The sequence below is a fragment of the Penicillium arizonense genome (assembly GCF_001773325.1).
Source record: "Penicillium arizonense strain CBS 141311 chromosome Unknown PENARI_contig017, whole genome shotgun sequence".
NCBI classification, from domain to species: Eukaryota; Fungi; Ascomycota; class Eurotiomycetes; order Eurotiales; family Aspergillaceae; genus Penicillium; species Penicillium arizonense.
Window position 1 is genome coordinate 494,747 of NW_019173294.1, and position 26,066 is coordinate 520,812.

General features: G+C 49.1%; 8 protein-coding genes across 8 annotated transcripts; 4 read left to right on the forward strand and 4 right to left on the reverse strand.

Moving 5' to 3' along the window:
• Positions 1 to 495: 495 nt before the first annotated feature.
• PENARI_c017G02423 (uncharacterized protein) lies at positions 496 to 1,035 on the forward strand (the record flags this gene model as incomplete). Its single annotated transcript, XM_022634267.1, has 2 exons — positions 496 to 555; positions 769 to 1,035. 2 exons carry the CDS (start codon positions 496 to 498, stop codon positions 1,033 to 1,035), a joined length of 327 nt encoding a protein of 108 aa, XP_022485704.1.
• A 5,444-nt stretch (positions 1,036 to 6,479) lies between these two features.
• On the reverse strand, positions 6,480 to 8,031 carry PENARI_c017G00750 (uncharacterized protein; the record flags this gene model as incomplete). The annotated part of the gene is made up of 4 exons (XM_022634230.1): positions 6,480 to 6,841; positions 6,966 to 7,382; positions 7,577 to 7,751; positions 7,786 to 8,031. 4 exons carry the CDS (start codon positions 8,029 to 8,031, stop codon positions 6,480 to 6,482), a joined length of 1,200 nt encoding a protein of 399 aa, XP_022485725.1.
• A 644-nt stretch (positions 8,032 to 8,675) lies between these two features.
• PENARI_c017G09107 (uncharacterized protein) lies at positions 8,676 to 10,362 on the reverse strand (the record flags this gene model as incomplete). Its single annotated transcript, XM_022634391.1, has 5 exons — positions 8,676 to 9,012; positions 9,044 to 9,209; positions 9,258 to 9,546; positions 9,610 to 9,919; positions 10,088 to 10,362. The coding sequence occupies 5 exons, from the start codon at positions 10,360 to 10,362 to the stop codon at positions 8,676 to 8,678; spliced, it is 1,377 nt and encodes a 458-aa protein (XP_022485689.1).
• A 5,025-nt stretch (positions 10,363 to 15,387) lies between these two features.
• PENARI_c017G07066 (uncharacterized protein) lies at positions 15,388 to 15,591 on the reverse strand (the record flags this gene model as incomplete). Its single annotated transcript, XM_022634356.1, has 2 exons — positions 15,388 to 15,395; positions 15,474 to 15,591. 2 exons carry the CDS (start codon positions 15,589 to 15,591, stop codon positions 15,388 to 15,390), a joined length of 126 nt encoding a protein of 41 aa, XP_022485878.1.
• A 1,212-nt stretch (positions 15,592 to 16,803) lies between these two features.
• PENARI_c017G10506 (CE1 family esterase) lies at positions 16,804 to 17,607 on the forward strand (the record flags this gene model as incomplete). The annotated part of the gene is made up of 1 exon (XM_022634419.1): positions 16,804 to 17,607. One exon carries the CDS (start codon positions 16,804 to 16,806, stop codon positions 17,605 to 17,607), a length of 804 nt encoding a protein of 267 aa, XP_022485877.1.
• A 1,288-nt stretch (positions 17,608 to 18,895) lies between these two features.
• On the reverse strand, positions 18,896 to 20,613 carry PENARI_c017G02867 (3'-5'-exodeoxyribonuclease; the record flags this gene model as incomplete). Its single annotated transcript, XM_022634276.1, has 7 exons — positions 18,896 to 18,947; positions 19,004 to 19,194; positions 19,279 to 19,769; positions 19,834 to 20,011; positions 20,080 to 20,201; positions 20,286 to 20,377; positions 20,471 to 20,613. The coding sequence occupies 7 exons, from the start codon at positions 20,611 to 20,613 to the stop codon at positions 18,896 to 18,898; spliced, it is 1,269 nt and encodes a 422-aa protein (XP_022485710.1).
• A 346-nt stretch (positions 20,614 to 20,959) lies between these two features.
• On the forward strand, positions 20,960 to 22,634 carry PENARI_c017G06613 (FMN-dependent alpha-hydroxy acid dehydrogenase; the record flags this gene model as incomplete). The annotated part of the gene is made up of 4 exons (XM_022634346.1): positions 20,960 to 21,092; positions 21,163 to 21,668; positions 21,733 to 22,402; positions 22,462 to 22,634. 4 exons carry the CDS (start codon positions 20,960 to 20,962, stop codon positions 22,632 to 22,634), a joined length of 1,482 nt encoding a protein of 493 aa, XP_022485723.1.
• A 1,399-nt stretch (positions 22,635 to 24,033) lies between these two features.
• Positions 24,034 to 24,787, forward strand: PENARI_c017G00514 (uncharacterized protein; the record flags this gene model as incomplete). Its single annotated transcript, XM_022634226.1, has 2 exons — positions 24,034 to 24,239; positions 24,352 to 24,787. 2 exons carry the CDS (start codon positions 24,034 to 24,036, stop codon positions 24,785 to 24,787), a joined length of 642 nt encoding a protein of 213 aa, XP_022485840.1.
• Positions 24,788 to 26,066: the final 1,279 nt, after the last annotated feature.

Consider the following 26,066-nt stretch of genomic DNA (forward strand, 5'->3'; position numbering starts at 1 on the left):
ATGCCTCCTTCGCCAATATTCGTCGAAGAGGACGACCCCCCTATTACTCATACGCCCGCACTAGACCCCTATCTACCTCACGAGAAATAGGGGGAGCCATAGGAGCGGACAGCGGAAGTGATTGTAGGACGAGGAGGCAGTGAAAGTTAGTAGCTATTACGGACGGACCAAAAAGAAAACGCGAGGCGTCGATGGCGAAAGTTTCAAATACGCCGAGCTGTCTCGCGTCCGGCGGGGGACATACACCAAGAGCCAATAGAGTTAGAACTACCAGAAGTGAATCATGATTAGGTTATATTAGACCGGAGCAGTTCGCCTAAAGAAAATTCTATCTCAGTCCGGCCTCAAAGCCAACCGGAACCGGTCGAACCAGCGACGGTTATCACGCAATCTTCCTATGTCTCTACTGTGCCGTATATTAAAGATAGTAGGAGTGACTACACACGAGTCTCTTTAGACGTAGTTCCGCTCGTGGAGGACTAGGAAGAGCAAACAATGGTCGAAGAGGCCGATAAAGACGATGCTCCTAATGACCAGACACGGGTCGATAGTAACGTACGGCGAGTTTCTCCAGAACCAGAGGCAAGCAATTCCTCGGTAAACAGCCAACCCCCGTAGGAAAATTTAGATAAATTCCTTGCCAGTTTGAGGAGAGCCTAGGAAGAACAGGAACAATTAGAAGAGAGGTTGGAAAATGAGCGGCTAAATAAAGAGTTTAACTTATCAGGGCAGCCGCCTAACGAGACTTCTTAACTGGAAAACAGCCAGGATCTATCATCGTCGAGCTCTGAAAACCTACAGGAAGAGTCTGTGACTAGGGAAGTCTTAGGTCTTGCAGCTGCTTCAGAGACCACCACCGACGAGGCGCCAGCAGAACATGTCCACCCAGGATCGCGGGACCCCGTTGTAGATCACCCACCGCCTCCTCCAGTTGTCGAAGATCTACGTGCCCATACACCCTCCGCAGCCGATAATATGCCATCAAGGACGGCCGAGGATCGGGTCCCTCAAAATCACATTGAGATCCAACTCTAGTCCCTTGAACGAGGAGAATGGAGACGGACAGACCGTCTCCATTCTCCTATGTACTTCCACTGCCAGCATAAACTGAGTACTATATCTGAATGAAGCCATGGAATACGTCGAGCACTAACGAAGCTATTCAGAGTCTTATTCACACTATATCACAGTTCCCAATCTCATGTGCAGATCTCAAATGGTAGCACCTTCTTCATGACAGTACCTATGAGCTGGTCCACCTTCACAGTTGAGGAATGGGTCATCACCCCGCAGAAAATATATTGCCAATCAGTCTGATGTGCATCCGAGTTTTCCTTGACCTTGAATACAACCCGCTCAGTACCGACGTCAATGCGCGAGTTTCTTCCTGCGGCCAAAACACTCGCATCCGGCATGATGGGGAATTCAAGCATATCCGTAAATTCACTTCCAGCCGACATGCAATCGTTTGCAAATTTGAGAATGTCGCCGTTGTTGTAAACATGGGGATATATGCCCTTGGAAGCGGTTTGCCATCTTGGCTCATTTGCGCGTGGGACGCCTGGGCGCGGTGATAGGGCGTACTTGACGCCCTGTTTCATAGCACTCATGATGTCACTTTGACTGACAGAGCGGAATCCATTGTGCGAATTACAACCCATTTCGGCTGGTATGTCATTCACGTTAGAAGGCTCACCCGGGTCGACAGTATAAAAGGGTTCACAGCTCGGCGGAACGGCTCGCTTTCTGCCCAGGGGATGGCTACTGGCACCCTCATAGAAAACTTCGCAAAGGTCCTCACCAGCTTCAATGCCGATCTCCGTAGTAATAAGTTCCACGTTGCCTAGTTTGCACCATTAGCGAAGCCCCAAAGGTCCAATACATGAAATCTGAAGGACGGAGATGAAAGGAAACGGCGCATTACTTACTTTCAATTGCGGCGGGATCAATTTGTAACGGCATCCAGCGGTTATTTTCCACGTCGTCGATAGCTCTGTCAACCACTCCCTCAAACGTGTCCAGGGCATCAGTGAACCAATTAAGAGCAGGTGTATTATCCACGTTGGGGTTTGCAGCCTTCAGACGCGTCTTGACATTGCTCACATGCGACTCCATCAGTTTCTTCATAGAAGTTGCTGTTGCTTGCGCGGAAGATACCATGGTGCTGTCGAGTGTACTCGACTTGATGAGGCTTGACATCGCAGATGAGAAAATCTGTGTTGCAGTAGCGAGATTGGCTTTCAATTCACTTGTGATACTAGCCGCCACCACACTGGCAATGGAAGTTGGATTCCAGTCGCCGTCCTGCAGGCCATCCGGTCCGTCATAGTCGAAGGGAAGTGTTGGCTTCTGACCAACACCAGAGTCACTGCTGCCGCGGCTGCCACCGTCCGTTCCTATGTGATGCTGATCCGTGGAACAAGTTATGCCGCAAGTCTGGTCACAACCTTGGATGCTGCATCCTCCTCCACAGCCATAGGTACCACAGTCATCGGTAGGATCGGTCGGGTCGCATCCACCAAAGAGATTGCAGCTGTCGGTACCACAGCCGCTAGTGCAAGTACTAGTTGGACTGCCACTCGACCAGGAAACAGAAGGGACGCCCTCTCCCGTTGACACGGAGTTAGTAGCTTGGGGCTGTACTGTGATGGAATAAGAGGACCCTGGGAAGATGGGTGATGGGGTTGCGCTGCCAGATGGAACAGGTTTGAAGGTAGCTTCATCGCCTCCAAGAGTGAGTTTCGTTGATGGCGGCAGGAAACTTTGGAGGGGGTGGAACGTGGTGGGAGTGGCGCCGGGGCCGATCACAACAGGCCAAAAGGGAATGCCAGTAGTGACGAGAGATGGCACGCGAAGAGTGGTAGTTTTTGTCCCCGTTGAGGTGCCTGACTTTGTCCAAACGGAAGTCACCATGGACGGGAACGTGATAGTGGACGTATGAGAGAGTGGGAACGGAGGTAGAATTATCGTGCATGGCGGAATGCATTCAACCTGTGGATTGTTGCTTTGCCAGATGTCTGGAGGAACGAAAACCTCGCCAGAACTGGCATTGCCAGAGCCAGTACAGGCGCCTTCAGGACAGTACCCGTGGGTGCACGCAAAGTTGCAGAGTCCATAGTCCTCGAGTCCATCAACTGGAGTGCCCTCGACATTGACGGAGGCCGGGGCCTGGACTAGAGCTCCCTTTGCAGTACATATGCATGCATTTATTGGGCAAAAGCCATAGTTACACCCAAAGCTACAGAGGCCTGCAAGAGCCCCTGACCCGGTGCCTGCCACGCATGCAGGGGGTGCAAAGTCGGAAGTTGTAGGGATAATCAGAGGGACTTCTTCTGTTCCGCAAGCCGAGTCCGGACAATAGCCCAAGTTGCAATTGAAGGCGCAGAGACCTGAATAACTTGCATCCTCGCCAGCAATTGGATATCCAATCACCCCCGTAGAGTTAGGAGCCTTCGCTGGCTTGCCCATTTGTCGGCACGTACATGCTGTCACTGGGCAGTAGCCATACAGGCATGAGAATTCGCAGAGACCAGCGAAGTTGTTTGCACCGGTTCCACTGATACAAGCCTGCTCTTCAACTTCAAGCGATGGCCGGGCCGATACGGAGGCAGAAGATGTGGCACTTCCAACCCAAGCGTTAAATAGCCCATCAGTGCAGCCGGATGAGATGGCTTTGCCGTTCACTTGGGCAACCTGACTTCCCCCGCGGGAAACGGTCACGACAACGTCTCCAGTACCCGTAAAGGGAACACTACCATGGTAAACGCCCACCTCTCCATCTGGTTTCCGAGTCCTTGTGCAGAAAGTCAGCATGGTTTACTGCACTCCGTTCGAAGTAGGGAATTCCTCTCACCATAAGCCTGCCTGTGCGACGCCCCCGATGCTAACCGTGACCGTTGCTGGTGTCGCAAGAAGAGCAGAATAGAAAATCCGGTCTTGCACAATCTCACTAGGAGGATATTCCAGCTGCAGTTGGCTGGCGGTGTTTCCAACCGTTCCACTATCGCAAGCTGTGCCAGGCGAGAGACGATACCAGGTAACGAGACCTTCTTCTTTCACCTCGGCTGTTCCAATCTCATACAAGTCAATCAAAAATGGCAAAAGCAAACGCCAACCATCGTGGGGCATGTCCTTAGCAAAGTTGCTGGGGGCTTCACCAATCTTGAAGGCTTCCATTGCGTCGTCGTAGAGGGGTCCAATGTAATGAGATTCGCCATAGTCATTCCCTGGAAACATTAGACCAATGAACAGTCTTAGGTTTGATTTAACTCACAAGATATAATCTCCACGAACTCCGGTTGGTTGTATAAAACCTGAACCCATCGATCATACCACAGATCATCACCTCTCCACAGCCAGTTCTTGTTATACCCGGGCAGATTGGTGAAGAACCACGGCGAAACAGCCATCATATATGGCTTTGTGCCGGTCTCGTTCAGGTACTGGAAATAGGAGGCGTCGGTATAAGTGTCCATATCCTGTGGGCCCCATGGCCAAGCAGCCCAACTGAATAGACCATCTGCCACGCCGCCACCAAGCTGCAGGGCTGGTTTGGCACCAATAGACGACCAATCCGGTATGAAGAAGATGTCGTATTTCTGCTTGATGCCAATCCAATCCTCTGCTTGATCGGGCCCCTCGAATGTTGAAACCAGATACTGTCCTTTATACAGGTAATACACAGGGAAGGCAGTATATTTTTCCAAGAGTGCGGACACATCATCTGCTTTCCAAGGCCCATTACCAGCGTAGTCGAAGGAAAAAAACAGCGAGAATTTCTTTTCAACAGCAACCTCGAAAGCAATTGGCAGGATTTGATCAATCCTCGTGTCATAAGCCATGTTCAATGCAAAGGCATCAATGTGAGCATCTTGGGCTGCCTGTATGTCTGTTTGCCAATCGATCGTGGTGTAGTTTTCAGCGTTCATCAACTGTGGTTCTTTTTAGCTCTCATGAACTATATTATGGGGTGGAATGTGGGCTCGTTTTTACCATGAAGTGTGCAAACACAGCTGCAGCTTGGACCTGACAGGGGCCCAAGAGGGCCACTGACAGCAAAGAAGATAGTCTCATACTGCGATGCCTCTGTAGAGAGGAACACTCGTTTCGACTTTAACAGGAACGCAGCCCACTTTCGGTTGGAAGGGGGATCAATGGGTTTTTATACATAATTCGCTCGCATTTTCCCACTGTCGATGGTCAACTCCGTGCTAACTACCGTCTTATCCGCGAGGATACTGCTCATTACGAGAAACAAACTTGAAAATTTGCCTGCTGTAAGTACCAATTTCGGGTATTCCTCCTTGTTAAGGATAGTACCGGATGGAATCCAGGCTCAGGTGGTAAACTAGATTGTTAGTGACTGGTAGCGCCATGGAATTATCTAGATGAACTGGGAAGGCCAGATGAAAGATAGTGTACTTTGCCACACATCAATTGAGCTAATGGCTACCCTAAGGTCAGGGGCATTTCTCAGAGTAATGGTAGTATGCCAGGGAATTTTGTCCTTGATCCTTTGGTTGAAGGGCCATCTTGATAAGCAGGTAGTATGGCAAATTAACATTTTTGAATGTTGTTGAGAAGTCATAGGTACGGAACTATGTGCAATAGTTACGCCACGTGGAAAATTTCATCAAAGTTCCCCTCTTGGATAGCTCTAGGTAGCGTTGCGGAAATTTGCCAACTAAGCTCCGCCTCGGAGGCCGGGAGGCTCTTGGCGGTGGCGTTGAAGCCCTAGCCGAGCTTTCGAGCCTCGAGACCCTTGAGGCTTAGATTGTCAAATGCCTATATATTAGGAAATGTAGCAAATATAGCATTGAGCATCGGTATGTATCTCGCTGATTCTCGCTGATTCTCGCACCTGGCATAAAAGGTATAGACACGGAGTTTCATCTAATAACCTAATCAAACAATTTTTTTGAGTTATCGCTTTCTTAGTCGGCCACTACTGTGTTAGTGTCCCTTATTCCCTCATTTCTCGCTCTACTCTCGACTAGTGTAAGTAGGGTAGTACTGGACCGCTAACCCACCGGTTCAAGGCAAATGGCTCACTTCTATATACAGTTTATTCTCGGAGCCCTCTTCCCGAAACATTTTAGTGTTGCCCTAAGCGAAGTTCCGTAAATTACAATAGACTAGAGCTAGGCTACGCTGGTCACTATACTCCGATCGAAGTAGGATTATTTTCAAATTCATAAATCATACCCATGCATATAAAGCATGTCGTGAGACTGCGTATTTGCCGATAGTGCCCCTTTTTACCTAACCTCAATTTATCTCGCTGATAGCCCCCAAAATATCTTGGGCTAGAGTGTCCACCTTGGAGAGCACGGCGATTCTCTAAGAAGAGATTTGACCATTTCAGGGCCCGCGCTCGGCCCTAAATCGTTTGGAGCTTGTGAAAGGCCCAGGAAAGTTTAAGAACGAAAAATACCGTTCGCTGAGGTGGCCAGGTAATCGGATTCGCGTACTCCGGCCGGTCAGAAAAGCTTGCACCCATGGTGCCAGCTCTCCGAACCCCATTTAACGTATATTGTGAAGAAGTCTTTCATGTGAAACGTTGTCGTAGGCGCCGGCAACGTCGAGCAAGAGCATGCTTGCCTTTTGGCCCGTCCGCCAAGCAGCATGAACTCGGCCAAGATCAGCTGAATAGCATGGTCCACGGAGACTCCCTTCCTACCACCGAGGTGAGTATCAGGCAGCAGCCGATGCTCCTCAACGGCCCAGGCGATCCGGGTAGCAATAATTGCTTCGAGGACCTTACCCAGCGTATTGAGCAGGGCCACCGGCCTATACGCCTTCGGCAGGCGGTAGTCACGCGGTCCAGCCTTTCGTAGGGTCACTGTGATTGAGGTTTGAAAATGCCGGGGGTTATGGCCAATACGTAAACACGCGTTGAATATATCGAAGATCGTAGAAGTGAAGACTCGCTGTGAGGCTCATTCGCCCGCTAGCAGTCTCCACACCATGTTTGGGACGCCGTCGGCCCCGGGCCTTATTCAGAGGTGCACGGCGTATTGCATCAGCCAATTCTTGCTTAGTGATAGACGGGAAGGTGATCTGTTGTCGGTTCCGCGTTGAATTCTCAATGTCCAAGAGATCAGCAGTTGGCGGTGCTGGGAAGACGGCTCTGCGCAAGGCCTGGACCTTCTCATCCGTTGATTCGGCTACAGCATCGGCCGTGTTAAGCGGCGGCATAGTGTGTCCTTGCTCTTGGCCTCGGTTTCTCGCCCATTTCGCCATCCGCCAGAGACCCTGGGGTCCCTGACCAATGGCCTCCTTAACGAATTCGCGAAAGCCCTTCCGCAGCGCTTCCTTGATCATGCGGCCCTTCTGGTTCCTAGCTGGTTTGTATTCCTCCCAATCACCCTCGTCGTGGCCGGCTGTATAGCGTCGAAATAGGCGTCAGGTGATATTGATCGCTTGCCGGCATTCAGCGGTGAACGACGGGTTGGCTTCTTTGCTAGGGTTGGCCTATGGCGTGGATTCCTCGACGGCTCGGTTGATTACCTCCATGAAGTGATCCACCGCTCGTCAATTTGCTGTGGCGTATTAAGGTGTTCTAGCAAGGGCATACGGAGGTTACTAGCCACGAACTTGTCGAATTTCTCTGTTTCCATCGCTTTCCAGTTGCGCCGTCTCGGCTGGCCGTCGGCGGTGGTTAGTGTGTCGATTGTAGTTTTATGGCCTGATTCGTCGCGGGTGATAGTGCCAGGTGCTAGCCAGAGGTCTAGATTGGCCGTGTCGGTTAGCTTAATAAGAGCATCGGCGTTAAGAGTCCTGTACGGCGTCATCTCCACCCCATGCAGGGTGGTGAAGGTTGAAATCGCCTAGTACAATGGTGCTGGACCCCATTTTTCGGCCGAAAAAGTCCTCGAGTGTTGTCTCATTGGATTCGGCATTAGTGGTGGGTTCGTTGGTAATGGTATCGCTGCCGTCGGTGACGCTTCTTAGACTGCTTAGCCCAGAGAAACTGGTGTCGATTTCGAAATGCTTTCTCTTGTGGATGTTTCGGGTGGTGCGACCGGGCATGGCGAAAATAGGCTGGTTTTCCTTGCCTGAAGCGACGGATTTGGCGGCCTTTCTCACCACCGATCCGTAACGTATTTCACATGCGAGCGGCGCGCACAAGCGAGCGGCGCAGTCCGAAACACGTAGTAAATGCGATAAATTATAACTTGATATCTCAACAACGGTAGTCTATATGGAGTCTTCCTAATAGCTGAATGTTTTTTTAGGTGATATCTAGCTTTTCTAGGGAGTTTAGAAAATATTTATGACTTTATGATTGTGATATATATATTTCTTGCTTTGAGTAATGTAATTTTCAATACCACAATAATGCAGCTTTTCGATTTTCTTGAAATTGATATATAGTGTTAAAAAGCCTTATCGATAGCTATCGATTGACAATGAAATCAAATAATAATGTGGTTGTTGAAATATAAGTGCAAAATATATCGCATTTACTATGTGTTTCGGACTGCGCCGCTCGCATGTGAAATACGTTAGCTGCCTCTTTCGATAAGAGCCGATGACGATGGTGGGTTCCATGAGACCTCCGAGTCTCCCTCCATTGCTATAACCTTCTGTCTTTTCTCCGCTATCCGGAGCGGCCTAATCACCCTACAGGTGAGGACTCGTCCTGACGATGCCGATGCCGTTGCCGATGATGCCTAGGAGGAGGCTGCGGCTCGGCTTCTTGTTCTCACTGGCTCCGATCGAGGTGCATGGATCGACCGGTGGAGACCAGCCTGGTTGGCCGGATTGTCGAATTCTACGTTGAGATCGAGATCCATTAGGAGGCCGTCGGCAATATCTAGTGTTTGTTCGTTATCTAGGGTCCTCATGATAGAGGCCTCGGTCGGCTGGTTAGCATTGCTCCTGGTTGCGATGCTCGTGGTATTACCTCCGGTTGCAGTGCTCGCCGGCTTCTTAGCGGCTGGCTTTATCGGCTTGCTCTTTGCAGGGTTGGTTCCCTGGCTCGAAGCTTGCTTGCTCCGAGTGCTAATACTAGCAGATTTAGCAACTCCATGGCAGATACCCATAGAGGTCGCCGATTTCCTCGGTGTCGGGTTCGATACACTGGATCCTGCTATCCTCGGAGCCGGATCCGAGACAGAGAGGTGAGCCGGGATACGATAGTATCGTCCCCGTCTTAGTTTCAAACTCTCGCACCCTCTCCGTCTCCGCCTCAAAAGTCCTTGCACCTTTTAGACCATGCAGCGTGTGCGTCGCCCCGCAATTGGCGCACTTACGTTCGATTAGGGTGGCATCTTGCTTACCCCGGCAATCAGGAAAGAGGTGATCACCGGCGCAATAGACGCACTTTGGTGAATTGGCAGAGCTGGCCCGTCCTATGTGTCCGTATTGTTGGCATCGGTGGCATTGACGAATGCGTGCAGCCCGGTCATATAAGCCTGTGGCAAGAATCGATGAGTCCCAGATGGTATTAGCGTCAAGGGATTTATTGGCATAATGTGGCGATGCGAATTCGACGACCATAGAGCCCGATTTCTTGCCCTCCGGAAGCACCAGCCACGACAGCTAGGTTATCTCCGCTTTTTCCCCCCACGAATAATGGTTCTGCGTCAATAGCTGCTTGCTAACTGCTTCCTGCCTTCCTTTTAGCTCCTCCGGCCGGTTGATGCCAAGTGATTTAACATTAACATCATGAATCACAACGCCCCAAGATGGCAACCGCACCTCCAAGTCCTTCCACAAATGCTTCCACAAATGCTTGGCCCATCCATGCCGATAGACCCTGGCAGTCTCGGCATCCCTGGCCGTCCTCAATGCTAGAGAAAGGTATCCAGATTTCAGCTGCCGCGCGGCAACAAACTGGATGGACGCCAAAACAGGACTTGCCGCGTTAACGGCGCGCACCCGCGCTTTTTCAGCCCTCTCCTTGATTTCCGAGCTTCTCATCGATCGGAAGAGATTAATGCCGTCGGCATCACCCAGTTTGACAATGATCTCTCAATTGCGAGAGAGCTCGGAGGGTGCGACGCCAGGGGTGCTGGTTGAGCCATGGGCAGACAGGAAATAGGTCGGGGCCGTGGAACCCCTCTTCCGGGCTTCGACGTACGAGAGCGCTCTCCCGCCTGTTGACCGGGTCTCATTAGCGGTCGTCGAAGCTCGCAACACATGAATGTCCTGTTTAAGATCGCGGTTCTCTTCATGGATTTGCTCGAAGTAGCGCTGCCAGTCCTGTCCCAACGGGTTGTTGATCAGGTCCTGCGTCAGTTCTTTGATGCCTTTGAGATACTGGAGTATCTCCTTTGGGATTTCGATCGATCCACCACTGCTGATGAAGTTCAACAGCTGCTGCACTTCGTGATTTGCGTCGAGTATACGCGTCATGTTGGATTAGTTGTTTGGTCGTGGATGCAGAATTTTCGCGCGGCCCCCCTGAAAGGGTCGGCCAATGCTTTCCAGGTTTCCAGGCGCCATGTAGCCGAAGCCAATATAAAATTGGGATCAGGTTATAGAGTCGGAAGTTACGAATAAACTGCAATTGGTTTGGAGGCTGTGGCTGGCCTGGTTGTGGTGCAATTTCACAAATTAGATTCGCGTTGAGATATGTGTTTTTAAATGTATGCATATTACAAGGAGAAGAAGGTATAATATAGAATGAAGGGTGGTTCTCTATATCAAATTACCCAGTTTCACCGCTTTCACCACTTTCACCAGTGTCTCTATCGGGCGTCTAAGCTACTGTAAGTAGACTAGCAGAGGGGAAGCATTCGGGGTCGTAGATCCAAGTGTGTAGGACCGCTAGTCGAACGCGCAGTAAATGGTAAGCAGTGCCGTTGTTCTTTCACAGAGGTCGCAGCCTTATAGAGGCCCAGGTAGACAGATACTGTTATTTATTAAGAGTATTGCCGACTAAGGACCGGCCTTATCTGTTAGAACTTGTTCCCGGCTCTTTTGCTCAATGATATGCATCAGTTGCTCTATCATCTGAGCTTCGTGCCGTGTCCGTTCCTTCAGTTCATCCCTTTCACTGATCCATCGTAGTCGTTGTCTCCAAAACTGCCACCGTCCCATTGAGAGCTGAGAGTCTCCATTCCACAGACTAGAATTGGGGTATCTTTCAATTTCACTAAAAGAAGTGACTCCAGCAAGATTCATCCTATCTATAAAGCTAAATATGATCTGCCCCGCAATTTCGAACAAGGGGACAAGACCATGCACCTCAGCCTATCAAGGGTTAAACATCTCAACCTATAAGGATAGCTTTGATTCAAACTCACGTTTAACCTGGTAATATATTTCATATGGCTCAGATTCTGTCGGAGATGAGTTTCTGGTGGCAATCTTTGCGGACCATCATCCCATGTCTTAAGCTCTAGGGCAATCACGATAGATCTCACAGCCCTATTGAGTTCGGTTGAACGGGAGGTATCCGGTGGATACAATGAAAGATGATGCGCAATAAAAGTGTTGGCACAAAAATATCCGTAATAGCCTTCGCCGTAAAATCCGCCGCCACCGTACCGGTGTTCCCAGCAGCCTATAATAAAAATGTTAGTGTATCCTAGTCCAATGATAGCCAATGCGGACTTTGACTCTGATGTTTCTAGGACCAAAAGGGGGACAAGCACATAGTCACTTACGATCCCAGGTCTCATTCCAGATATCATCGAATGCCTCCAAACTCCTCCAACGTTCTAACCTATCAGAAAATTGACCCTTATTAATCTGCTCTTCGGTTCTGTCTAGCCCTGGAAGCACTCGTATTGCCTCTATGACTTTCAAAATAGCGACCTGATAGCGCGGCATCTCGATCCCGGCATCCCACAATAACCACGAAACGCGTTCTCCTTTATCAACAATTGGGCCCTGGCGGGTCTCATTGCGAAGAGACATCAAGCGGCGAGCAGCATCATGTGCGGGAATGGGCTCGGGAGTCCCGTAGCTCTCGACGAATTCTCGCAGGATCTGAATTTCCTCCAACGTCGGGGGATCCTCTTCGTCCGGATCAGGATGGGTGAATTGTTCCCACTCAACGTAGTCGTCTCTCATTGCGGGAGTCACTGGCTGTTACCGAAGGTACATATAGAGACGTGAACGTAAAATTTGTCTGCCGCGGGGATGTGATCCTGGACGCTTGGCAGGGTCGGCTGTCGGCAATATCTTACGAATACTGCATGAAAACCGGAGATTCTATAATGTAATTCACATGTGTCACGATCTGTACTGTATCCGGCCAATTGGAGATGTAAATGACTCTTTATTTCCATTACCCCTATTTCCCACTATTTAAGGGGCCGTTTCTAATTACATGACTAACCTCCGGATATACTGTATACCCGAAGCTATTCGGACCATCTATAGACCCGGTTTCATGCAGTATTCGTAAGATATTTGTGACAACATGCGAGCCGCCCACCCAACCCAAAACGCGTCAGTTAAGTTATACCTCTCTTCTTCAAACACCCACTATGCCACCAATTCGTACTCAATCCTCTCAAAAACGCACAGAGCAAGACGGTAAGATCTTATTAGCTATTCAGGCTTTTAAGAACCAAGAAATTGCATCAGTACGCGAAATAGCACGCGTTTTCAACGTGCCGCGTTCAACTTTACGCGACCGGCCATACTGAACGTAGCGCTACGCGCGCAAACTCGTTTAAATTGACAGAAATTGAAGAGGAATCTCTTCAAAAATGGATCCTCTCTATGGATGCTCGTGGAGCAGCCCCTCGGCCGTCTACTATACGAGAAATGGCAGATTTGCTACTCGCGGCGCGTTGATCTACCCCGAGCACTCCGGTCGGTCAAAATTGGGTTACGAATTTCGTGAAAAGGTGTCCTCTTCATTCCTCTCGATTCTCGAGACGCTATAATTATGAGCGCGCTAAATGCGAAGATCCTAAAATCATTTCTGAATGGTTTTCTCTCGGTCAAAAAAACGGTCCTAACGTACGGTATCGATCCCGACGATATCTACAACTTTGACGAGACCGGTTTTGCAATGAGTCTAATCGTGACCGCAAAGGTTATTACGCGAAAGGAATTCTACGGTCGGAGATCACTTTTACAGCCCGGAAACCGCGAGTGAGTGACTACAATTGAGTGTATAAACGCGTCGGGGTGGGCGCTTCCTCCGTGCGTTATTTTTAAGGGCAAAATCTTTATCGAATCTTGGTTCGACGGCCTCCCGACTAATTGGAGACTCGAGGTTAGTCCTAACGGGTGGACCTCTGACGGAATTGGACTTCGTTGGCTCGAAAAGGTCTTTATTCCGTATACTTCTCCGCGTACGAAGGGGAAGTGTAGACCTTTAATACTCGAGGGCCACGGAAGTCATTTAACCCCGAAATTCGACGAAATTTGCGAAAAACACGATATTATCGTAATTTATATGCCTTCGCACTCGCCTCACCTTTTACAGCCCTTGACATTGGCTGTTTTGCGGTGTTAAAGCGCTCGTAGTCGCGGCTTGTCTAATCGAAAGTGCGTGTCGGAATCCACCACATTGATAAGCTAGAGTTCCTCGAAGCCTATCCGTTCGCGCGAATCGAGGCATTTAAATTAGACAATATTAAGAATAGCTTCGCCGCCGCCGGTATAATGCCTTACAATCCCGATCGAGTGATCTCGAAGCTCGATATTCACCTTCGGACCCCGACCCCCCCCCTTAAGCCGCGGGAGCGAGTGGGAGCCAAAAACGCCGTCGAATAACGTCCAATTACAAAAACAAGCTTCCTCAATTAAAGCTTTGCTAAAAGAGCGCTTAAAAAGCCCACCGAGTCCACTTAACTCTGCGAAAGATCAGGTTTTAAAGGCATACCAAATTACGATGCAATCGACAGCTTTTCTCGAGAAAGAAGTAAGCGTTTACATGCTGCCAACGAGAAGCAGAAGCAAAAGCGGACTCGGTCTACTGTACTAGACAGATAGCTCACGAAGGTGGTATCTCCGTCCAAGAGGTTTGTGAGCTACGGTCGGAGCCAATTGAGTCCCAAATAGCCCGTATAACCCACTTTCGTGAGCAGATTTCAGGGCTTTTACAGCCTGGAACAAGGGCCTTACCAAAATGCGGGTTATGTGGAATTCAGGTGCATAAGAGAAATGCATGTCCAAATAGGTTTAAATAGGTAGTTTGCTTAATTTAATGGCGTTGTGGTGAGATAAAAGCTATTAAATGTAATAGATCGAGGATAGGTGCGCAGCTCGGTAGTGAATTACGTTATACCTCATCGCTGCAGTAGCCCTTTGCACATCAGACCCATCTACAAGTGTAAGGACGATGAATACCACAGTATCCAGGATGTGGTTCAGTTTCTTTACCAGTGATACCACTCCCGCCTGTAGTGTCCCGATCGCTGACTAGGGTTGGCCCAAATGTATGATTCCCGCTGCTTACGAGTTCGCCCTCTCGCCGATGATTTTTGCTATCGCCATTATATTCAACAATGATTCCAGGCCAAGAGAAGCGAATGTCTACATTCTCTCTGGTACGTAGTGTAACCATTTACGTTGGCGATGAACATAGCAGAAAATGCATCTCTTTGGGCGTGTTCTCGGGCGACTTTGACGGCAACTCATTCGCCAGTGAAGGGTGTGCAGTTCATGTACATCTCACAATTGCCAACACGATTAAACGAAGTCCAGGCCAAGGTGTATTTCCCGGGCGCAATGTCAGGATGGCTAAAAGCCAAAGGGGATTGGCCACTGCTTGTCTTATCGCCAAGGTGCGCATGAAATCAAAGGGTACTTGAACTGTTGAGGCCGCTTAGGATTTGAGTCCATCACAAAAGTACAGTGGTGTCTAATTCCGTTGTTCCCTCTGCTCATAATAGTGCTGCGGACGTTCAGGTAATATGTGGTTTCCTTTGGACGTATTTGCTTGCATAGGTTAAATGGGCGAAGTGGTGAAATGATACAAAGCTTCTTTGACGTTGTCTGAAACGAAGTGGAAGACCCTGCTCAACTTGGTTGCGATGATTCACCGTTCCTTCTATGATCTGGCATGAGATCAACGACGAAGCGGATACAAATGGCTTTCTCTGGCAAGGTCAACGATACAAATTTACTGGCCTTGCGCTAAGTTCCCTTGAAAAGTGCACGGCCCGCTGTGTGCCACCATTAATCTTTTAAGTGACTACTACCAAACTCGAAAATTGGACGCCCGTCTGATTCCTACTTGATTTAACACCTCTACCGCTTGTCCGCTCTCAGTACAAGCGAAAAACCTGAATATTGGCCATTCAACCGAAACTGAAACCCAACCCAGCAGGCGCGGTCAATCAAAAAGCCCGCAGGCGAAGAAACACACTTTTTAAAAAAGCCTCTGAGTACAGCACGGAATGCGATGCCGACATTCTTATAATTCTTCGGATGAAGAAATCTGGGAAGATCTTTATTCTGACCTCCAACTCAAAAGACTGGCCTCTTTCCGAAAGCCAGTTAGTACATGTCGTCGCGGGAATTGACCCATTTGGTCGGGTTGTACTTGGCGGTACGGGTGTTTGAGCGGACGTACACGTAAGACTCCTTGCCGTCAATGATGAGGGTGTCGAAGAAATAATGGGCCGAAACCATAGGCGCAATGGCCGCGACAGCGAGAAGGGAGAACTTCATTTTGAAATCAATGAAAGAATGGTGCAACTCTTGTAAAGAACGAATAAGGGACCAGCCCAATTGAAGCAAATACACCGAAATAGAAATGAACGGAAGAGGCTGAGTCACTGACTGTCTTGAAGCCATCAGTGAAGGAAATACGTTGCTCTTATATACTTTCTGATCTCTGAATACCTTGCATGAGACACACATCTTGACCCATAACAATTACATGTTATCGAGGCCTACAACATGCCTGGATCCTATTCAGACTTCAGCCAAGCATTTCAAGGCTTCTATGTTTCAAAAAGAATGATGCTAAGACTTACAACCTAGCCCTAACCGAGGCAGATCCGGAATAAAGTAGCTTCCAAGGTTGGCTTATAACGCCTCGTCGCTCCTGGCTAACTATGCAACAGGCTCAGAGGAGACAAAGCTGCCTCGGTGGTCTCCACAAGTTCTGTTTCAAGAGAACAACCACGTAATGGATATTAGCCACGAGATTTAGCTAATTAGTGATAGCTTCCTGACGAGATATGAATCTCGGCAGAAACGATGCCGCCTACCTGCCGATAGAGGCTTGGCATATCAGTTTCCTACATTTATTCGCGAGACACGAAGTGATATGATTGGGTGGGCTGGAAATCGAAGGTCTTGGCTGAGTCAACTGGGCTTCTGTTCAAGGGTCTTGTTACAGAATGTGTTAGAATATAGCCTGATCAGGAGTACATGTCCGCTTATAGAAAAAGGGGTATTTGAAGGCTGGCCTATAGCGTTTTATCCAAAACATATAACCGGGTTGTGGGTCACACCTGCTCCAATTTTTTGCCCGCACATCAAGTGGGGCGGCGATCTGGACCCTGAATAGTATATCTCTTCATGTCGAGGTATCAATTTGTGACAATCATTCCCAGTCACTGCGCGATGTTTACCCGTTGGGGGTCTGAACGTGGCTGTGCGTCGTTGCATCAGGCAAGACCCGGCCTTGAATCGTGGAAACAAAGTTTTATCCCAAAGAATAACCACCCAGAGCTCCGTTTTTTTTAGGGAAGGGAATTTCGGTGATCATGTTGGCGGCTTAATCATCCAATTCTAAGAGCATATATAAAGTCGGCCATGAACCTCAAACTCAATTGTCAATTAGGAATCAATCCCAAGCATTGAAGCAACCTTCCAAACTTTCACTTTATCAAAATCCCATCATCGGTGATATCAATCTTCTAGCAGTCGAAAATGCTCCTCCTACCTACTCTCCTAGCTCTAGGACTTCTGGGCTCAGTCGACGCCGCCGCATCCTCGGGCTGTGGCAAACATCCCTCTCTCACCAATGGAGTCCACAACATCAATGGCCGCCAGTACATCCTGAAAATCCCTGACAACTACGATCCAAACAAACCACACCATCTCGTTTTTGGCCTCCATTGGAGAGGCGGAAACATGTACTCTGTCGTCAACGGCGATAGCATTCAACCCTGGTACGGTCTCGAAACCCGAGCTCAGGGCAGTGCAATCCTGGTAGCTCCCAACGGCAAGAACGCTGGCTGGGCCAACACCAATGGCGAAGATGTGGCCCTCATCGACGCCATAATCCAGCAAGTCGAGGGTGACCTTTGTGTGGACCAGAGCTCTCGCTTCGCGACCGGCTTCAGTTGGGGCGGTGGGATGAGTTATGCGCTTGCTTGTTCTCGGGCGAAGGAGTTCAAGGCTGTGAGCGTGTTGAGTGGTGGTGTGATTAGCGGATGTGATGGGGGCCACGATCCTATCGCCTATTTGGGTATTCACGGGATCAATGATGGAGTTCTGCCATTCGACGGGGGTGTGAGTTTAGCCAATAGGTTTGTTGGGAACAACAAGTGCCAGCCAGCAAACATCGGCAAGACTTGGTCTGGAAGTGGCAGTTCCGTTCGAACGGACTTCCACGGGTGCTCCAAGCCAGTTTCGTTTATTTCATACGACGGGGGACATGTTGGTGCGCCCTTGGGCGTTCAGAGTTCTCTGGCTCCGGATGCAACCTGGCAGTTTTTCATGGCTGCTTAAACTCAGGGTCAGAGCTTGATAGTGCGAGGATTTTCTATGAATTCCTTATGGATCAGGCCACTGCCCTGGTGATTTAGTTCTGCAGAGATAGTTTCTTTCTCGATCAAATCTGTTATTGCCTGCTGTCTCAATGAGTCATGGATACTCGAACTAAACGAGAAGAGTCTGCAAAACTTCTAGTCGTGTCGGAAAGGGACAGGATCTAATGGAATGAAATGTATACGTATTTGAACGGTCATCAATTTGATGTGGTTCAAGCTAGCAATACTAGACGAAATACAGTTACTAGGCATTTCCCAATCGGGCTAGATCGTATGGGAGGCTATTTTAACGTTATACTAAAATAGGAAAGTACCTAATCTCATTTAGTGAGAACCCATTTTTGTATGCTTTATTAAATGCTTCGTCCACAACTGTATTTATAAGGACAGCGGTTTTTCAAAGCGACTCCATTTAGTTTTTTTTCATAATTTGTAGAATTCATGCTCTAACTTAATAAACTTCATCTATAGAATAGGCGTAAATATATATACGATAGACTATCAGTTTATATACCTATAGGCGTTTCATCAAGTTTACTTATCCTCCTGTCAGGCCCTCAGGGTCTTACGTTGTCGCTGGTTTGACGTACTGACTGGTCAGTTATAGTGGCCTTTTTGGTCCGACGTTGGATCCTACTGAGCTCACACAGTGGGTTCTAACACGAGTAGACTGTAGGAGTTTATTAATCTATATATACGAGACCTCCTTCTCTAGGTTCTACCAACCTAGCCTCCAGCGCAGGCACAGTACAAGCCATTCGGTCAATTCTAAGTATAGCCCCAGGCCTAGTCGCAGCCCCAGCGTTAACCCCAGAAACAGCTATGTGGATATACTGCTTTCCCATCGCAGCTTGCACGCCAGCCTCAACCCCGCTACGACCTCAACCCGAGCTGTAGCCGCTACCCCATCCGCAGTATCATGAGCCTGTTCTCTTCATATACCGCATCATAAGGGTCGTCCCGGAAACCAGGATTTCAGTAAACATAAATATAATATAAATAGAAGACCACGTAAATAGATGGCTTTCTTTTTGCACTACATGTGTATCAGAAGGCAAGCCCAGCCCACTGAGCTGTTCTCACTATACGAAACCGTGTTTTGGCTGTATAAGAAGCGATAGAGAAAGAGGCAAGAAGTAGACGGCATGAGCCGAAATATGAAGATGAAGGTACGAAGGCTTGAATATACTATATTGAAGTTAAAAGTAGAGGTGTCTAGCCCATAGCAACATGTCCGTGAACAGCAATCAAGCGGACTTCTCACCCAATCCAAACATGCGGATCGAGTTATTCCAAGCACTATCAAGAAAATGTTAGCAGGAAGAACCAAACACCAGAATCCAGTCACAGCATACGCTTCACAAACTTCCTCCACAGTAATCCCCTTAACACTAGCAATGACATGAGCAACACGAGCAATAGCAATAGGCTCATTGCGACCCTTAACCATACATCCCTTCTGCCACTTCTCCTTCTTAACAGCCTTGGGCAGCTCAGGCGCACCTTCAAGATGCTTCGCTGAAGCATGAGAGGGGCGGATTTCACACTAAAAAAAAGAGCGCAAGTCAGCTCAACATCCCCAAACACCCACTAACTCCACAGTCCAGAATTCAGTTTAGGTAATACATACCCAAGGCCCATCAGTCTCAATCTGCAACCTCTCAAGTGGAATAGCCTTAACAACCTCCAAATTCTCCTCCGTCTTCAAACTACACCCATTAACCCCAACATCCAACCCCAGCGCAATCATCCGATGCATCTCCTCAAGCGTACCAGTAAAACTATGAACAAGACCCCGCTTCGGCAACCGCGCCATCCGCGGCGCAAGAAGTCTCTCAAAGTCTTCACTGGCCGCACGGGAATGCAAGAACAGCGGCAACTGAATCTCAACCGCGAGGTCGAGCTGGGCCTCGAAGTATTTCAGCTGCGGTTCCTTCGGGCTGAGGAAGAGTCGGTCGTAGTCTAGTCCGATCTCGCCAAAGGCCACGACGTGCCCATCTTTTTTGGCTTGCACCACTAGTGTCCAGAGTTCTTGGAGCATTTTTTGTGCTCCTTCTGGGTATTCGTCGAATAGCTTTGCTTGGCAGGGGTGCACGCCTACTGTGGCGTAGCAGAAGCCGGCTGTTGGTTTGGGGGTTAGGATGAGTATGTGGGGGATGATGGGGATGTGAGAGGATGGACTTACGGTATTTGCTGGCGACGGAGATGGCGTGTTTGGATTCGACTAGGTCGGAGCCTGTTACCATGAACTTGGAACAGCCTACGTCTTTTGCGCGCTGGATTACGTCGTCCAGGTCATCTTCGTGGGCTTGTTTTCCGTGGTATTCACCGCGGAAGACGGGGTCGCTTAGGTTGACGCCGATCTGGAAAGGCTGTTAGACTTTGGGTACTCGCTTTGTGAGGCTTACAGCCTCAGAAATTGTCAACGCACATCAACATATCGGAGTGCATTTGTGGATTCGGCCATTTTTGGTTGTCCAGATGTGGAGAATGCCTTGGGTCTTGCAGTAGAGTTGCAGTGGACAGAGGACAGGTTTAGCCCTTTGTTAAGACCTGTAATAATTGTCAGCATAGGTCCTCTTGAATATACAACCTCGCAGATCAGCAGTATTTCTTATATCTCTGAACGCGACAGACCTAAAAAGTCGGATTTATCGATCGCTGTTGACCTCGCAGCCAGTGTAATATTGCGGCCGAAGAAATTCAGGGCACTTCCAGGAATGGCAGCTCTTTGCATCAGATGACTCGAGTGGAATCTCGCTATTGCGTTGGTGATAAAATACTTTCAAATTTGACTCAGTAAACGTTTTGTGTTGACTAACGGACGTGCAAAGCCACACTGGGGCTGTGCTGCAACTGTGGCTGAAATGATGCCTTGCAACTCAGGCGACAAAAAGGACCCACGCGGAGAGAAATCCGTATGCCAGTCGGGAGTTCGCCGATTCCGCTTGTCTGCTGTATACATCTAGTTTTCAGGGCTTGAGAATCTGCGATATGTCAGATTGGAAGTCTGGCTGATATACTTACTAGAAGTGCAATGGTCTTTACATCTCTGACAACACCATTTTCTCACGAATGCTAACAAAGCCATGCCTAACAAAAATCTCAAAAGAAAAGAAGTCAACAGAAACAGAAGGTGGCCCGTGCAAGTCCGGGGTTAGTCCGGGGACATGACCGATAAGCTCTCCCGGACCCTTGCTCAGTATTTAATGTATTTAATGCCACCTCTCAACCTCCCTGGAACTGCCCAGGTTATATACAATTAACTCTCACCCATTCGCGTTTCCTGCCGAGCACAATATCCACCTAAGATGACAGACCAAAAGCTCGTCTCCGTCCAGCAAGTCTCGAACCACAAAACCCCAGAGGATTGCTGGGTAGTGGTAGACAACCAAGTATGGGATGTAACCGACTTCCTAGAAGAGCACCCAGGCGGATCAACAGGTAAACACCCAACGCGCTCTACCCAACCTCCCATCCCAATTCCCTCACAAAGCTAACACCCACATCCTAGTAATCCTAAAATACGCCGGCGGGGACGCAACAAGAGCCTACTCAGAAGTCCACGCCCCAAGTGTAATGAAAAACAATCTGGACCCCCAAAAGTTCAAAGGCGTTCTCGACCAATCTACAATTGACGCCGAATGGACCAAACCACCACCAGAGGAGAATCCCGCGGTCATGCTCGAGCACGAGAAACCTCCCCTGCACACTTTGATCAACTCGCACGATTTCGAACTCGTGGCGTCGAAAACAGCCAGCAAGAAGACGTGGGCGTTCTACTCTAGCGCCGCAACGGACCTCATCACACGCGACGCAAATAAGTTGTGCTTTGACCGGACCTGGTTCCGGCCTCGTGTGCTACGAAACGTCCGGGATGTGGATACTACAACGAATATCCTGGGTGGGAGATATAAGCTTCCGCTCTTTGTGAGTCCGGCTGCGATGGCGAAACTTATTCATCCGGATGGGGAGTGTGCTATTGCGCGAGCTTGTGAGAGGAAGGGTATCATGCAAGGCGTGAGTCTATCCCCCAATATTGATATGCAACTTCACACGCAGTCCCTTACTAACGACGGAGCAGATATCCAACAATTCCTCCTACACAATGGACGAACTACGCACAGCAGCACCAACCACCTCCTTCTTTTTCCAACTCTATGTAAACAGAGACCGAGCCAAGTCCGCAGCCCTCTTGCGCCAATGCAACCAAAACCCAAATATAAAAGCCATCTTCGTAACCGTCGACGCCGCCTGGCCAGGCAAACGTGAAGCCGACGAACGCGTCAAAGCAGACGAGACCCTCTCGGTCCCCATGGCCCCCTCAAAAGCCCAAAACGACAAAAAGGGCGGCGGGCTAGGCCGCGTCATGGCCGGGTTCATCGATCCGGGATTAACATGGGAGGATTTGAAATGGGTGAAACAGCACACGCACAAGCCGGTTTGTTTGAAAGGAGTCATGTGCGCTGATGATGCGTTGCTTGCTGTTAGAGCTGGCCTAGATGGAATCCTGCTTAGCAATCACGGAGGCAGGAATCTGGATACTAGTCCGCCGTCTATTGTTACCCTGTTGGAGATTCAACGGCGGTGTCCAGAGGTTTTTGAGTCTTTGGAGGTTTATGTTGACAGTGGGATTCGGAGGGGAACGGATGTTCTTAAGGCTGTCTGTTTGGGGGCTACGGCTGTGGGAATGGGGAGGAGTATGCTTTTTGCTACCAATTATGGTCAGGAGGGCGTTGAGCATCTGGTTGATAGTAAGTGTTTGTTTGTTATTGATTGGGTGGGTTTCTTTGCTAACTGACTGCTCTCACAGTCATCCAAGACGAACTTGAAACAGCCATGCGCAACATCGGAATTACATCCCTGGCGGAAGCTTCCCCGGATCTCGTGCACACTGGTGACATCGACCACCTCGTTCCGGCGTCCCGCTCACACCCATACGCTCGGGCCATAGCTAAAGGCCGGCGACCGGGGTCGAAGCTTTAGCTTTCGTAATGGAGGGTGGTTAGGGTGAGGGTGAGGGGGTTAGGGTTGGATGTAGAGTGTCGGTTGACCCCGATAGATTGGCATGACCGCATGGCGCGCCGCCGGTCTCTTGTTTCAAGGATTAGATATACAGCGTATAACCCCGACCATATGGCAATATACATAAGTCACCTCAACAAAAACAAAGTCCCGAAATCCAGGGGTGAGAATCAGGGGGAGAATTCAGGAACATTCAGATATGCCAAGCCTCATGGCCCTTGCCTCCCCCTTAGATCTTTAAACTGAGGGAAAATATGCAAATTCGGACACAACTTGGTCTGCTGATCTGTCTTCCGGTCCTTCCGGACAAAATAGGCGATTGCGGGGAATATTACGAACATGACGAAAACTGGAGATCTGCCCTGTATGTCCACGTAGCCCACACACTCAACTCTTAAGAGTCGAAGGGGGACCTTGTATACGGTGTAAAACATAGAATAGGGTGTACTTCGTAGATCATTCGCACTCCACTCTACGCACTAACATCCCAACTATTGTCTTGGAACAACAACTTATTGTTAGATCTAGGTCATGGGATCACAGATCCATTCCCCTTCTCAACGGTTGAGGACCGCCCCAAAATCCAAAATTAAATTGCATGATCCCATTCCTCGAGGATCGAGACTGATGGCTTGCATGTACATGCTTGACCGACTGTCCTGAAGAGGGGGTGGCAGCCATTCACCGTCAAAACATTTCAAAGTTCCACCCGGGGGTTGGATTCAGTATCTCCGGGCCGTTTGTGTAGGAGAATTTGGCAGGGCGATCAGGCAATTGCGTTATGTGCCATGGACCAAGACCAATAATAGCCGATGTCAATGTCAGGTGTATTTACTATTGGGTGGGTTGAGAGATGATCAGTTTCAACCGGGTGGGGGAGAAGAGATGTACCGGGTACATCTTGTCACTCTGTGTTCTGGTGGGTACGGGGTAGTCTTCGTCCCGAGGGGGAGGTATCGGGTACGTAGATCGTGTGTTCAACTTACTCACCGAAGTTACCAGTAGAGGCACATAGATAAGCAATTTAAGACAGGGTATATAACCTTGGGTCTGTCCGGTTAACTTCTTCTCTAAATTCTAGACTTTTTCTATCTTTAAGTGTTGACGTCTTCCACACCTCTACACCTCACTCCTGCACAGCGACTCCACTGCGGGTCCAGCCAAGCCTCACAGCTCTCCCCAACGATTTCTATAAAGCTCAGCTTCACTCCGGGCCTTTTTCTTCCTTCACTTCTGTACTTCCGTCTTGTCCCTCTGTATACTTGGGACTTCCCTACAAACCACCCATCCAGCTCCTACCCTCTACTTAACCAACTCAACACAATCCAACTATCCTCCAACTATCCCATATCCATACATCATGTCTGCTCCTCGTTCATCTCTCCGCGCTCTCCGCGTGCTCTCGCAGCCCACTGCCCCCTCAGCTCGTCGCTGCCTACACATAACCGGCGTGCAATCCGCCCAACCCGCAAACACAACCGACAAGGCCGTCTCCAACCACGATGTCCTCCAATCTAGAGCCTTCGCCATTGCCATGCGCAGAATCAACGGCAACGCTTTCTCAGAGTATGTACCACTATCCTTCCAACTATACCTACTACACCTGCCACCCTCTGTCCACCTTACCTCACCTTTAAATCATACCTCCTTCTTCCGTAAAACCAACTAACAAACCCAGCACTCCCCGCCAATTCAACACCTCCCGCTCCTCAAAAGCCCGCAACGACACCTCAACCGTTGACCTAGTCTACATGCCCTCAATGGCCGACCTAGACGCCGCCCCCCTCCACCGCGGCATCCAAGTCCCGGTCCTCCCCGACCTAACCTCCCTCCCGGATTTCTCATCTCCCTCCGCCCCACCCATGAAGCCCCAGATCTACACCGTCGCCGGTACCGGTGCCGACGTGGCCGCCAGCGCTATGAGTGAGGTCGTCGATAACCACGCGGTTGATCTGGATCCATTCTCGCTTACTGAGGCGGTGGGTCGCTCGCGGGTCGGGGAGGAGATGAACCGGAAGGAGAGTGGGAGTGGTGTCGCGCAGACTGGTGTTTTTAGGGAGTTGTGGACTGGGTTTTTGGATGATGTTATGGGGCCTAAGGAGATAAGGAAGTAGATCCATTTCTTCTTCTCATAGTATGATTACTATGGTTGGTTTTGTTTCCTTCTTTCCCGTTGACGGGTTGGGTGTGATGATATGAACTTCGGCTCTGCTTTTGTGTTTGTTTGGTTCTGCTTGATTATTTGAGCACTAGCGTTTTGATGTAATATTTATCCTCGTCGTGGAGATCCTCACACGAGTGACTAGCCGGATCATGGCTCCTTTTTCTACCTTTCTATATCTTATTTACTGCAACCTACTGAGTTGTATCAATTGATCAAGTTCAAATCCAACACATCTTTACAGAGTATTCATATCTATATCCATATCTATGTTCATATTACCTACCCAACAATCTAAATCCAACCCCCGAATCCGAAAATAAACCTCATTTTCGTTTTACCGAGGCACATCCAGGATCCACAATGATCTACAAGAAACAGATCTAACGGAACGGAATCAATCCCGATGATTTCCAACAGCGACCACCGTCGACGATAATCCGAGGAACTAGCCCTGGAGTTTATCCAGCCATTGAGTCATACGCAAGATCATCTTATCCATTTCTGTCTTTTTGCATAAAATCCATTCCGATCCCGAAACTGTACTGTAGATCGACCATGATGACGTCGTTCACGCCAACCGAACTACAGTACTCTGTCCTTTATCCCCGGGATAATCTTTTGCAGTTCCGAGGCCTCTCTTTTTACCGATGGACTCGGGAGCCGGTTGCGGGTTTGTGTTGGTGTTTGTGGGGTGCGCCGGAGTATGTAGGATCTCCCCGGATCGGGGGGTTTCGGAGACGGGGGAGGTATTATCTGATTGTTTTATCAATCATGCTAGCCGTAGGGGAGGTTAATAGAGGTGATGTGGCTTTGCTTGGGGCTGGTTTTAGGGTGGTTTGTCTTCTGGATCAAGGGTGTGGCTGGTGTTGTAGTTCTGTTTCAGCTGTAAGGGGTGAGGTTGGGTTTTCTTTTCTTTCCTTCTTTGCTTCTTTTTGTTCCTTTTCTGATTTACTCTGAGTGTATGGCTATGACGTCTTCATTGCATTGTTTCAGACTTTGGTGCAATATGTACGGGCTTGGATCGTCGTTCCCTCGGAGGATTTTGTATACTATGTCGGTGGCTATATTGTTAACACAGACTTTACTTTCGCCGAATTATTACATATACTCACCAAGTTCAAAGTCTGTCTTGAACTTTACTTACTCAAGTCTCTTACCTTATATACTTTGTGAAGACTAGGCTATGTGAAGTTTTCTATAAACGATATGGATTGCTGGTGTAGAAGCTT